At 51.2% G+C, this 13193-nt stretch overlaps 3 protein-coding genes across 3 annotated transcripts; 2 read left to right on the top strand and 1 right to left on the bottom strand.

Annotated features, from left to right (window-relative positions):
• Nucleotides 1–255: 255 nt before the first annotated feature.
• LOC100901549 (digestive cysteine proteinase 2) lies at nucleotides 256–2697 on the top strand. Its single transcript, XM_029111664.1, has 7 exons — nucleotides 256–562; nucleotides 661–777; nucleotides 854–984; nucleotides 1059–1692; nucleotides 1810–1968; nucleotides 2079–2268; nucleotides 2391–2697. Exons 1-7 carry the CDS (start codon nucleotides 278–280, stop codon nucleotides 2579–2581), a joined length of 1707 nt encoding a protein of 568 aa, XP_028967497.1. The 5' UTR covers nucleotides 256–277; the 3' UTR covers nucleotides 2582–2697.
• Nucleotides 2698–4543: 1846 nt separating this feature from the next.
• LOC108864354 (leucine repeat adapter protein 25-like) lies at nucleotides 4544–5429 on the top strand. The gene has a single exon (XM_018639816.2). It carries the CDS (start codon nucleotides 4544–4546, stop codon nucleotides 5114–5116), a length of 573 nt encoding a protein of 190 aa, XP_018495332.1. The 3' UTR covers nucleotides 5117–5429.
• A 1239-nt stretch (nucleotides 5430–6668) lies between these two features.
• On the bottom strand, nucleotides 6669–11972 carry ClpX (Caseinolytic protease chaperone subunit). The gene is made up of 8 exons (XM_018639815.2): nucleotides 11817–11972; nucleotides 10104–10186; nucleotides 9851–9998; nucleotides 9519–9673; nucleotides 8689–9378; nucleotides 8336–8589; nucleotides 7897–8196; nucleotides 6669–7644 (listed from the first exon to the last, which is right to left on the bottom strand). The coding sequence occupies exons 2-8, from the start codon at nucleotides 10162–10164 to the stop codon at nucleotides 7381–7383; spliced, it is 1872 nt and encodes a 623-aa protein (XP_018495331.1). The 5' UTR covers nucleotides 10165–10186; nucleotides 11817–11972; the 3' UTR covers nucleotides 6669–7380.
• Nucleotides 11973–13193: the final 1221 nt, after the last annotated feature.

Below are 13193 nucleotides of genomic sequence, written 5' to 3'. Positions count from 1 at the left end.
CGACTTTGATCGACGAATGGATCAGCCGACAGAGAGAAATCTGGGAGACTTTTCGTAATCGAGAGTCAAATTGCTCAACCTGACTTGAACCACGTAGCAAGATCCGCTAAATCCAACCAGGCTTAGTAGTAGGTGTGTCATTCTGCTTTTAAAGGCTACCACAAGATTTCGGCGGCATTGTCGAGCTGGAGAAGATCATGCTCGCAACCTGCGTCCTCACCCTCGGCATCACCGCCGTCTGTGAGTTTCAGTGCCCGAGCCGTCAGAAAGATGGAAGATGGACCTCATGGAGAAAACCTTCGACCTTGCGATCAGTTCCATCTTTTTCTTTATAGTGGGCGTGCCAGCCCCCAGCAATGAGGATCCGGCGCCCCCGACCTTCGCAGATGCCTATACAGCTAGTGGATTCATTCTTCTGCCGTACGCCACATTGAGAGAGCCTTTCACCGCAAACTACGACGCGAAACAGAAAAAATCTCGAATCGACTACTACGATGGAACGATGAAAACGTTCCAAATCAACACTCCCTACACGGAGAGTCCCAACGGCGCGAACTTCAAGGTGCGGAAAGAGTTGATCCCGTTAGATAGATTCTCCGGGAAAGTGGAACCGGGTCTGGTTTTTCACAAGGCGATTCCGAGCCCCATTCCGATTCTCAGATCGTGTGGAGCCCTAATCGCGCTCACGTTGTGGAAGAAGTCTGTTACCAGGCCAACGCTACCGAGGCCGCACCGGTGAATGTACAGAGTGTGTTCCCGGATCTCCACTGGTTCAAGGTAGGCTCGCTTTACCGACGCGTCTAAGTATAAGTCTCGCGATTCCGACTGAAACGAGTCATTTGTTGTCCGATAGTTTGCAGGCGAAGTGGACTGCGCCGACGGGCTGTCTGATCCGAACCTCGTCGCAAAAAAGAAATGCATGACATGGACGAATGTGACCACGAATTTCGGTCGGAATAGCACCTACACGTTCTACGCAATAAAGTAAGGAGAGTAATCCAATCCACCTCGATGGCACGAATCGATCTAAACCGGCTAAGCGTTCCTCGATCCTGCAGGGACAAAGACACCTATATTCCAGTCCGTTACACCATGCTCGGTTACGACTCGCTTTTCGGCTCTCATTACGACCTATACGAAATGATCTACACCAGCTATACCACTGGGGCTCAAGACGCGACCGTTTTCGACGTTGTGAAGGTGGCCGCAGCGGGAAGGTGTGTTCCCTACCCCGAAGGATCAGGGCTCTCCTCCGGACATCTCTTCAATCCAATGAGAGTCTTCATCCATCGCGACGAAAGTCACGTCGATGAGCACTTCGAGCACTTCAAGAAGCAACACTCGAAGCGCTACGAAGACGCTGATAATGAAAAGCTACGCAAGGACAATTTCCGTAACAATCAACGCTACATCGACTCGATGAATCGCAAGAATAAGGACTTCAAATTGAGAATCAACCATCTCGCTGACCTTCATCAAGATGAGATGAAGTTCCTACGCGGCAGGAAGTACGTCGCTGGACCGAACGGCGGCAAAGTTTTTCCCGCCGAGAACTTCATCGGCCGGGAACTGCCCGACTCCGTTGATTGGAAGCCTAGAGGAGTGGTCACCGAGGTGAAGGATCAGGCTATCTGCGGCTCATGCTGGAGTTTCGGAGCTACCGGGAATATCGAGGGCATGTACGCTCGCAAGGTAAGCGAGAGATCCAAGTCTTGATTGAATGAATGAATGGATTTATCCGTGACTAGTTCCTGTGCCGTCGCACCAGGATGCAGTATCGGTCAGAGTCTCACTAGTTTCTCCAAAAAGCATGGGAAGTTGGTCAGATTCTCCGAGCAACAATTGATCGACTGCTCATGGAAGTTCGGCAACGGGGGTTGCGATGGGGGTCAGGACTACCAGGCCTACCAATACATCATGCAACACGGATTGTCCACCGACAAGGAATACGGAGCTTACATGGGCATCGTAAGTTTCATACGCTCGGTGGAATTCCCATGGTGTTCCGGCTGAGGAGATTCTTCCAGCTCGGCTCGGGAGTTGAAGAGAGAGTTGATGCTGGTCTTTGTTTCCCACAGGATGGAAAATGCCACGATGGTCCTGCGCTTAAAAGAGAACTTCCGACTCTGCTTGGATACGTGAACGTCACCGGGGAGAATGATCTGAAGAGAGCTGTGGCTTTTGTCGGTCCCATATCCGTCGGGATCTTCGCTGCTTTGCCATCCCTCTCTTTCTACCATACGGGGATTTTCAATGACAAAGACTGCAGTGAGTTCTTCGACTTATTTGAGGCGGGGGCAGCTCCGTGGGCTCGTTCGATCCAGATGTGAGTTGCTCTCCGAGTTTTTATCCGATATGGGCTCCCATTCATGGCGTGGGATATGTTTCAGAGAACGGCCTCGCTGATCTGGACCACGCAGTTCTAGCAGTCGGTTACGGAGTCAGCCACGAGGGTGAGGCTTTTTGGATCGTTAAAAACTCCTGGTCTACTCTTTGGGGTGATGACGGCTACGTGAAGATCGCTATGAAGAATAATATCTGCGGGGTGACCACGGCTGCTACCTATGCACTCGTCCCGTGAAGACTGTAACTATTCGAAATTGTCGGAGTCAGAGATAAATAAAGAAGGCTCCGTATAGGCTATCTTTGGCTATACGGGTTCATCGGATCCCCACCAAGGGTCTTTTCGACATTAAAGTATTTGATATTCAATCGGAGGAGAAGGTTTCTATATTGTACTTGGTGACTCTTCCAGTTATTAGAGTGTTCGGGTGTCTAGCGTACTGGCACATTCCGAAGGAACTGAGGAAGAAATGGGACTTGAAATCTGAAAAACTATTCTTCGTTGGATATTGCTCGCTATCTAAGGCATACAGATCCACCCCACTCACTGACAGAACTCCGTCATGTTACTCGGGATGGCTTCGAGCTATTCCGCCAAAGTCTCGAGAGTCCGTCGAAAGCCCTCACTTGGTCTCATAAGTTTCGATAAGAATTCGAGGGGAAGACAAGGGGGCTATGTCGGAGTCAGGCGACGCTTCCTCGTGAATTCATTACTGCAGGGAGGCTTCAGCTGAGCATGAGCGAAATATGTTCAGTTTGGGCTCGACCTACGCCATCAATTGGTGCACGTTTCTCCAGGGTCTTGAAGGCGGAGAAATGGTTTTGGTGTTTGTCGCTCGCTTGGTCAATGGTCTCATCCACAAGTCGTTTGATTCATCTCACGTCGAATGAATTTCGAGTTTGGGCTTCCTCTTTCCGGAAAAGAACTTATCCGAGCAACCGGCTCCTCATCGTTTCCAAATAATGATGCGGTATGGAATGAAAGCGCTAACTGCGATGTCCAGGATCTTCGAAGAGCGATCAGAATCCATTTCGTGGAACTTCGTTCGAGCCTGCTCAACGAAGGGAGACGACGGAGTCCTCGACCGTGGACTTCATGCATCGCGGTCACTATGCTCTTGAAAATGTACCACCTAGTAGGTGGGACAGAAGAGAGTGGCGAAAGCACGAGGTTGACGTGAGTCGAGGCGACGTACCTATCGGGTTCGACTGCGTATGTTATTCATGTATGTGCTGTATTGCTTTCAGAAGCCTCGAGTCTATTCAGGTATTGTGGCCCAGTATTGTACTCTGACTTTGCATCATTGTGTAGATCAACTTCGGAGCTTGGCTGCGTAAATATTTGTGGTTACTTACTATACGAACGGGGACCTCATCTGGAGGATAACGAGCTCGTAGGAATCGTCCTCCACATTCTCCGAGAAGGTCTGAACACCGGAACGTCGAACCTAGCCCAAATGATTCCTGACGCGGAGGAATTCCACCTGCTTCCACCAGAGGAACTTCTCGAGATTCTCTCATCGTCAAGTCACCTCCGCAAGCTCGATGCCACCGAATCGTACAAACCAAGCAAACCAGATCGTTCATTACCCATCCCACTGGGACGCCCGCTGGAGCAACAGAGGTTCGAGGCGTAAGTCGAGGATTTTTATAGCTCGCTGAATCGGTAAGAGAGACGCGTGGAATGCGAATTCATCTGTTGACGATGCCATCAAGGTCCAGGAGAAGAACACAGGACCGTTCCAGTGTCTCTATCCGCGATTGACTGAGAGAATGGAATCGGTGGGAGTCCGCGAGCCTTCCGGCGACTCTCAGGCAGAGATCATCATCATCATCGATCGCCAGTGGACTCGGGTCTACGAACACCGACTGCTGACCCACGGTAAGACGCAGGTATAATGGACTTAGTCGAGGATGTACGCGCATCGGAAGGGTCCTCGGCAGAGACACGACGGAGCCGATGCGCCTCGATCAGTTCCCGGGCTGGAGTCCGAGACTCCCGGGATCTCCATCGAATCATCGGCTGCGAAGTTTCTCACCGAGTCCATATCTGAACTGAAAGAGAATTATTGGTGTTCGTCGACATAGTCGGAACGAACTCAGCCGTCCCAGTTGTCCGGGAATCCGATGAGATGCCATCCGAGCCGACGGGAGAAAGAAGTTCTTCTCTCTGATCAACGAACGGTTGCTCTCTTTTCAGATGGACCCGGCGTCCATCGGGCTCCCGCCACCCCCTAAATCTCTACGCTCATTGCTCAACTTCAATAGTCATCAGTTGAGAGAAATGGGAAGAGCTCATGTGATGCGGATTCGGATACAGCAGGACGTTGACAGGAGACAAAGACCGCAGTCTCCACCGCTAGGCTGGAACGGAAACGGCGACTCACCGAACGGGGGCGGTAGGCGACCGTCCGGCCACCGATCTGTCTACGAAAATCAAGATCCCATTCTGCGGCTCGAAGCCAAAATGGCTCTTCTTCGCAGAGAGATGGTGGCTCTACGTCAGACTGACATGTCACTCCTGTGTCAGCTGTGGTCGGTCAACGAGATGGTGCAGGACATGAAACAGAACGGTGAATTGGAGGAGCTTTTCGACGAGGACGCCATGGAAACTCCCGAAGCTCAACAGGCCTATCTCGAATACCGCGCTCAACTCCAAGAGTACAATCAGCTGCTCGAAGCCCATCAAGCGTCTTTCAGAGAAGCCGGAACCCTCAGCGAGAGCAGCTCTTCATCCGGAGCCGAGAGTGCGCTCGGTACCCCGGACAAATGAGTCTGAACGAGCCTCCTACGCCAACTTTCAACTGCGGCGCGGAACGTCGACGTCGCCTTCGATGTCAGCGCCTCGCACCTCCCTCGCCTGAGTGTAGCACACGCTCAAGAAAAACACAAACCTCAACTCATGTAGATCTCGCTGCTCCACGGAAGCATGCATGGCCTGCCGGTCCCGCGGACCGTCATGTCCAGAGAGTCCTGAACCAAAGCGAATAGTTCCTTTTTTGCGATCTAGCATCGCTTGCTAGCCAAAGCTTTTACGTAGCGGCTTGTTCCTCTTGCGTCGATTTTTATGACATCCCGCGTACGAAGCCATCGCCAAATCAAAGAACACCTCTACCTAGATAACAGCAGAGCCTCTGAATCACTGCTTCATTCTACGTTGCCAAAGATTGTACACTGCGAAGAAACATATTCGCATATATACGCATTTCCCTCTTAGCGTTTTGGCTATACACAATGCGAAACGCCATATACTCAAGCACTCAGATCAGGGAGTGCAGTTAGGAGCTTTGATACTCAGAGTGTATTCGCAGAAATACATTTCTTGCGGGTTTTGTACTTTCACTGAAAGAATCAAACACGTATGTATTTTAACTGTCCCGGTCGACGACGAGAGCCGAGTCTGCTCGATACGTCGCCAGGAAAGTCACAATTGACCCAAATCCTAAATATACCGTACCGAGATTATCTTGCTGTAAACTAAATAGTAATTTAATAAACGAACATGTTTTTCGAAATTGCGCGTATCCCATTAAACGATCATGACGACGGAGCGGCACTCACAAGTAAACATTCTTTTTGAAAATGACAATCACCAGGTTTGACATGCTTTTCTGAAAGTTTCCGAGCCCCGGAGCAACCCCGAGTCGTTTTTCCCTGCTGTCCTGCATATCATACCCCTTCCCTGCAGGCTCCGAAACCCGGAAAAACACCATTTACATCGAAATCCGGGATATTTTGCTCGGATATCAATGGGAATGGATCTTTCCGAGCTTCGGAACCTGGGGAAAAAAACATTTCCATCAAAATCCGAGAAAAATATCCCGGATTTCAATGTAAATGGTGTTTTTTCCGGGTTTCGGAGCCTGCAGGAAAGGGGTATGAAATGCAGGACAGCAGGGAAAAACGACTTGGGGTTGCTCCGGGGCTTGGAAACTTTCAGAAAAGCATGTCAAACCAGGCGATTGTCATTTTCAAAAAAGAATGTTTACTTGTCAGTCACAATTGGCCTGGGAGGTATCATTCGTTGCTTCCGAGCTTTCATCCACTCGTCCACGGGCGATTCTGCGGGATTCTGTGGGGCGAACATGCAGTCTGATCGAGACGAGCTCGAGATATCCGGGCCATGTGGATTCTGGCGAAAACCCGAGGCTCGTCAAGATGGACTCTTCATGATTGTAGCTCGTTCGGGCACCAGATACTCGCATCAGAGGGAAAGGAGGATCAATGCATCGCGTTTTTTACGATTCGATCTCGATGTGTAGCGAGAACCGGCCGGTGTGTTCATACGGTGAGAAATCATTGACAACCACCACACGACATGACACAGTTACTCAATTAACCTTTTATTTACAGACTTCAACTCAACATCGAACGAGTGTCGGAAGAATGATCCGAACCCAGGCGTCGGGCTGCAGATGGAAAACCGAATAATTTGAGAGCCCCTCTCGAGGAAACGATTTGGATTGAACATTCGGAAACACGGCGAGCGAGTCGATGATAACATCGCTAGAGCAAGACCCTCAAGAATTCTGTTTGGATCTCTATGTACAATACGATTCTTGTTCAGTTCTGACTTAGCGACATAAACACAACTCCTTCCTTCTTTTTTGGGTGAATTCTGTCTGGCAACCGAGCCTCGACATCCCGAGGAAAGTGCCTAGTTCCAGTTTCTACGTCCCGAAGGGTGGCCTGATCAGTCTTCTTCTCGGGGGAAGCCCGGGTTCGGGCGCTCACTTCCCGTATGGCCCCGACCGGCGCCAAGCCCCAAGGACCCTAAATTGAATTTTTCGACTGATCGCTGCCGGACAATTGGTCCAAACGATTCCCTAATCCGTTTCCAATCCGCGATCTCGATTCGGCCACCATCTGCTGCATCGATGTCATAAATCAAAAAATATCAATCGTTTCGACAGCTCCGTGGACTTCTCTAGGGTTGTCGTTCCTAAGGTCAAGATTGGTCTCTTCTGACGTCAGCATTTACAATCCATTGCCATTAGAGACGAGATGGCGAGGACAGCTCTGATCTCTGAGAACGATTCAAGAGTTGAACGCTCTCGCGCCTTCGGTCGACTCCTCGGCGTCTTCTTTGTTGTTCGCTTCCCTCACGTAGGTTGCCGCCGCTGTGCCTTCAGCTGCTTCTTTGGAGATGTGGACGCCTGTGACGTCGCTGCCGGGAATTTCGAACATCGGCTCCAGGAGAATTTTCTCCATGATTGCACGAAGGCCTCGGGCTCCGGTTTTCCGCTCCATAGCCATGTGGGCAATACTCCGTAGAGCCGCGTCGTCGAACGTCAGCTCGCACTGACGAGAGAGATGAGGGCGTAAGAGATAGTTAGGAAAAACACATCATTCGGAAGACACGCAAGCGCTCCTACCATCCCGGGTACAAGGAATATGTCGGGAACCGTAATATAACCAGGGTATGCATTTCCTGTATGATATCGGATTCGATAGATCATTGGAGAATATCTTTGGTAGGGAACGTTGAAACTCCATTCGGACAGAGAATTCGGAGAATTCCGCGGGAATAATCGTTATCAATCTTTGATTTACCTTATCCATGCTGAATAACATCTGGAACTGGGGCAGAAGAGCGTTCTGAGGCTCCGTGAGGATCTGGATCAGCATGTCCTCGGACAGCGAATGGAACGGCACGAGGACAGGGAAACGCCCAACGAATTCCGGTATCATGCCGAACTCAATGAGATCGCGAGCTTCGACACTCTTCAACATGATGTCTTTCTCTATATTCTCATCGATCGCTGACTCATGTGCCGCACTGTTGGCCTGATCTTCCGAAGCCGCCGCGCGTCGACCCCGAGATTCGAAAACAGGAGCGCCGAATCCGAGATACTGGAACCAGATCGAGCCGTTACAAGGGAAATTGATTCCCAGGGAAATCCAAAGGACGTCCGTGTTCGACGCTACGGAGTCCCATCTTCCGCCTAGGTTGTTCGGATGTGTTCGGATCAGAGCTAGGGCTCATCATTACCTTATTCGTTTTCCGCCTGCTGACGAGCCGATCTAAACCGTTGAAAGCTCCTGACGCGATGAATAAAATGTTCGTAGTGTCGACAGTGAGACTTTCACCCCGGAGTTTCCGCGAATTCCTCTCCGGAACGTTAACAAGCGTTCCTTCGAGCATTTTCAGCATTCCTTGCTGGACTCCTTCGCCACCTACATCTCGCAGCTGATGGATACCGGGTACCGCTCCGATTTTGTCGACCTCATCGAGAAAGACGATACCTGGAAGCATCCGGTGGCGAATTGGGGAGTGAAACCCATTCTCCTCCCGGACATCATCGGCAGAAATGAATTGGGACGGAAAACGCATGAAGCACTAACCTTGCTGAGCTTTTTCCACGTTGAAATTCGCATCTTGCAGCAGTTTCGCTATGACACTTTCGATGTCTTCCCCGACATACCCCGCTTGGGTGAGCGTCGTGCAGTCACAAATAGCGAACGGAACATCAAGGCAACGGGCGATCGTCTGAGCGAGCAGCGTTTTGCCGGAGCCGGTCGGGCCTAACAGGAGAACGTTGGACTTTTCGAGTCGGATTTCCTGGCAGGTATTCTCCAGAATTTCGGTCCCACGCGCCTGGCCACCTTGGGACGTCTTTTGTTGATCGGCTTCATGGGTAGGTTGGCTGAAGGCAGAGCCCGTATTCGACCCATACGGCGTGCCGGAATTTATGAAGTCTCTTGACGTCAACAGCTGATTTGTCGGCGCGTATTCGAGCGATTGTGCGGCCAAGTTCTCCGCGGGAGGAGTTTGGGTTTTGCTGATGTTGTTGAAAATGCGTTTATAATGATTATAAACCCCCACGGAGAGAACTTTTTTCGCTTCGTGTTGTCCAATGACATGTCGGTCGAGGTATTCGTAGATTTTCTTCGGAGGGGGTGGAGCCTTCTGTGCCGCTGGCGCACCGGCAGCCTTGGCTTGTGCGGCATCTCTCGCGAATTTTTTGTTTTCACTTTCAGAAAGTACCACGAAGAAATGATGACACTTCTCACATTTTACGAATCGAGTCGAGGCTGTGAAGAGAAAATTATACGAAGCTCAATGTACGTCGGCCAACCAGTGTCGCACGAAGTGATGCGACGTTAATGAGTCGCGTACGGAGGACGGAGCACAAAGAATCGAATGATATACGGGGGGTAGGAGCGATTCTCACAGACAAACGTTTCGACGTGGGTGCAGGGACTGCCGCATTTCGGGCAGCAGAATCCCCCGTTATCCCCTCCGGCCGTCGTGGATCCGATAGTCGTGTTACCGGTGGAGGTTGACGCGGAGCCGGAATTCGAGCCTCCGATGCTCGTGGTTCGACTTCTGAAATTCGAAGGGAATGCGAGGATGAGTCGAGCATCTGAAAGAACCCGCGCTCAACACCCGGGAAAGCGGAAAAAGGTTCAACACCCGGGATCGGAAAAGGTGTCCAGACGTGGCCGCGGCGATCACGCCAACGCTGGGGCGTTGTGCCCGATCTCAGAAGAGGGATCGACTTACTTGTGATATCCATCGCTGCCCCTCTGAGCTTTGAAATCTAAAAAATTTGGGATTTCATCCTCGGTGTGTTCCCGTTTGTGACAAGGACCGACGGAGAACGACCGCGCTTGCACAGCCGCTGAGATCCTGAGCTTGTGCAGATGCCGACCTGGTGAATAGGATCTCGCCTTTGAGTTCTAGAAGAACGGGCCCGGGTCGGGAACGGGGAAAATATCTTCATGGAACAGGAAGGAAAATAAATCATTGTTCTCACCCCTATGGGAAACAATCAGGAGATTTTTCGTGTGATGAAGGGAGCATCGCAAAGCCGACATGCCGGCAATAGGAAATACGTGTCTGCAATAGAATGGGGGGACTTAAGATCTTCGTGACGGGAATTCAGTAGGGTCTCCGATTCGATTCGAGAAACGCGACGCGATGATGCTTGATCGGCGACATGACTTCAAGGACGCACGAGTTTCGATTCATTAGTCCCCTATACATAAAGTGTGAGATACTTCGATTCGCTCCAAATCCGGTGGGCTTAGGAAGCTCGAAGGATAATTTTTCTTTGGATTGCTTTACAGAAACCTTGATCGAGTCGGTCAGCTGATCCCTTGCGCTCTTGGAAAGGAGCTCAATTTCAGGGGATTCCATCGCTCGAAATGCGTCAAGTATTTCATCTTGGCTACTTAGTCACAACAAACAACCAAGCTTGAGGAGAGCTCTTTATCTAGAATGCATCTCTAGCCGAGAAGATTGAGAAACTCGCGCGACGTCACACCCACACCCTATCTCGATGGCGAACCCAAAACTTGGATTGAGCGAGAGCAAGGAATTCCGCGAGAGATGTCACTCCAACTCGGCGTACTCCTCGTAAACTTCCGATTTGGGAAATTTGCACCGAAGAACACGAAGCTAACTCACTCTACTTTTTGTTGAACAACAGTGTTCACGGCGTAGCTCGCGAAAGAGCATACACGCAGGCCGTGTGTCACAACACAACACTGATCTAAAACGTCCAGAAAGGCTGCGCGCCCTTGACTCGGAGCCGGGGCACCGGCGAGACGTAACGCAAGGCCAGAAGTCCGAATGAAGTGAGGAGAAATCCGGTAAAATTGAAGGACACGCCAGCTCTTATGCAACGGCGCTAACGGTAATGAAAATCACGCGTACTCTCACTCGCACAGTCTCCGACCGCGGAGGTGCAGAAAGTTGTCCCACCGAGGGATGCCCAGTATACTCGAGTGGGCAAAATCACGCCGAGCGGATTCTCGCATCGATCGACTTACTTTCCTGTCTCGACTTAATGAGAGGCTCGCGAAGGCAAAACGATCCGTGCAATCGAGAGTCAACCGTGGGCTGTGAGGATGAAACTCTCGACGATGAGACCGAACACTACACCCGGGAAAGGGTTTTTGTTGCTCTAGACTCGATGCGACAGAGAGCGAAGTGACACGGAGGAACCGCATACAGAACAGATGATGCATTTTCCACCACAAACATCATTCGCTCTCCATCTAAAGGATAGCGTGATCCGGATATGCTCGAGAACTTGGATTTCGGGTCGAGCTATCAAGCCATGGTCGCCCATGGTTCCTCCACTCCGACGGAGCCGGAGACCTGTACGAACGTTCGAGATTGCAAATCACCGAATATCGATTACTCGAAATGAGATCCAGGACATTGATTCTCGACTCTTGGGGAAAAAATCGACGGAAGTTCATCGAACTATGTTCATGTTCCAGTGTGGTGGGCATGTGGTGCATTATATATAGCTGTAAATCTCTCCGTGCCCGCTCTATCCACTGAATGATCTGATTTCGAGCTCCCAATAGCCTAGTACGTCAAGATCCCACTCTTCCGGAGGAATTAGACCATACTTAATCGACTCTCTCGGCCGAACTTGCTCGAAATGCCTGACGGAGAAGGACAGCGCGATTACAATGTCAGTCAGAATAAGACGCTGTGAGCCGAACAACCGTACCTGTTTCCGACCTGATGCTTCTAGAGAACCACTCAGACACCTCTCGCACTTTCTGAATCGTGACTCGATCCCGATGGCGACCAGTGAATTTGGGAAATTGATATGTATTACGAGAGACAGATCCCTAGATAACTGGAATCGTTCACGAAGGTCTCAGCTGCTCGAGCAGCACGCCGAATCGGCGGTCTTCGGCTCACGCGTCGTACCACACCTGTGCTAAGCGCGAGTTCGGCAGAGAGCGGATCACGGACTTCCGTAGGCAACGTGAGCGGACCTCTCAGACGAGGATCGTGGGAGTCGTTCCCTCTCGCGTGGCCCATGCGCGGTCGGTTGACCACAATGCGCAACCGTAACTTCTGGGAGCCCGTGCCTTGTGGTACGCTCCCAGTATCATCGAGCACCACAAGCCAACCAAAACACTCTAAAGGCTGCGTGGAACTCACGGCGTAAACTCAACGTTAGCCCGTGACATTCGATAGCAGGGGCGGTGCAAGAAATACGTAAGTAAGCCATTCTCTGGATCGCAGCCAAACGCGGGACCCGTTCCCGGTTCAATCGATCCACGCTAGAGGAAAATCAGAGCGCCTTCTTATCGGCGCGCAGAAAATGCGGAGTCAGCGCGCCGCCAGACTCTGCTCCGTCCGTAGACTCACTCAGTGTGTCCATCTATCGCCACCAGCGGCGAGCGACAGAACTACCGACTGTCGTCGTCGTCTCCCACCAGCGGCGTATACGCTGCCAGAGAATACGGACTCGAAGCTCTCCCACCAACAGTTAAATGGAATTATGTGTTCCGGACAGAAAACTGAGAAAAATCGTTCACTTCAAACTGGGCAAGTGAAGAAAAAAAAACTTCTTCGTCGATTCTATCTCGCCGACGACGCACAATGCGCTCCAGCTGCTGGCTACGTTCTCCATGGCCCGGAGAATCGGAAGAACATCCGAATTTGCTCTGATCCCAAATCTCAGCAAATTGTCCAGCTTCCCTCGGATATTAGCCGCGCAACATTTTACGCGCCCCAAGTGCCTCAATGGTGGAGCGTGGGACTTCTCTGGGGAATTGCGCAGCTGAGCTTCGCTCCTCTGCGTTACAGCTCGGGGAGTTGAGCTCTGAGTGAGGAGCCCCCGCGTTTGATGCTCTGCTCCGATCGGGCCACCTTTCGGGTGCTGAGTCCTGGGCCCCGAGACTTGAATACAGTATGGGAAACTCCGTTGCGAAGCGCTCCGCCTCCTGCGTATCAAAAAGCGAGTCCATCAGGCGGCGACTGAATTTTGCGGAATCGGGATGATGACGATTGTTCCTGTCGAGGGGACAGAGTTTGAGGGGAGGCATCGAGGAGCTCCAGCAGCGATAATTTATTATCTCCTCCAAGCAAG

Source organism: Galendromus occidentalis, unplaced genomic scaffold (assembly GCF_000255335.2).
Source record: "Galendromus occidentalis unplaced genomic scaffold, Mocc_1.1 scf7180000077459, whole genome shotgun sequence".
NCBI classification, from domain to species: Eukaryota; Metazoa; Arthropoda; class Arachnida; order Mesostigmata; family Phytoseiidae; genus Galendromus; species Galendromus occidentalis.
Note: the sequence above shows the minus strand (reverse complement) of the source record. Positions and strands in the feature narration are given on the sequence as shown.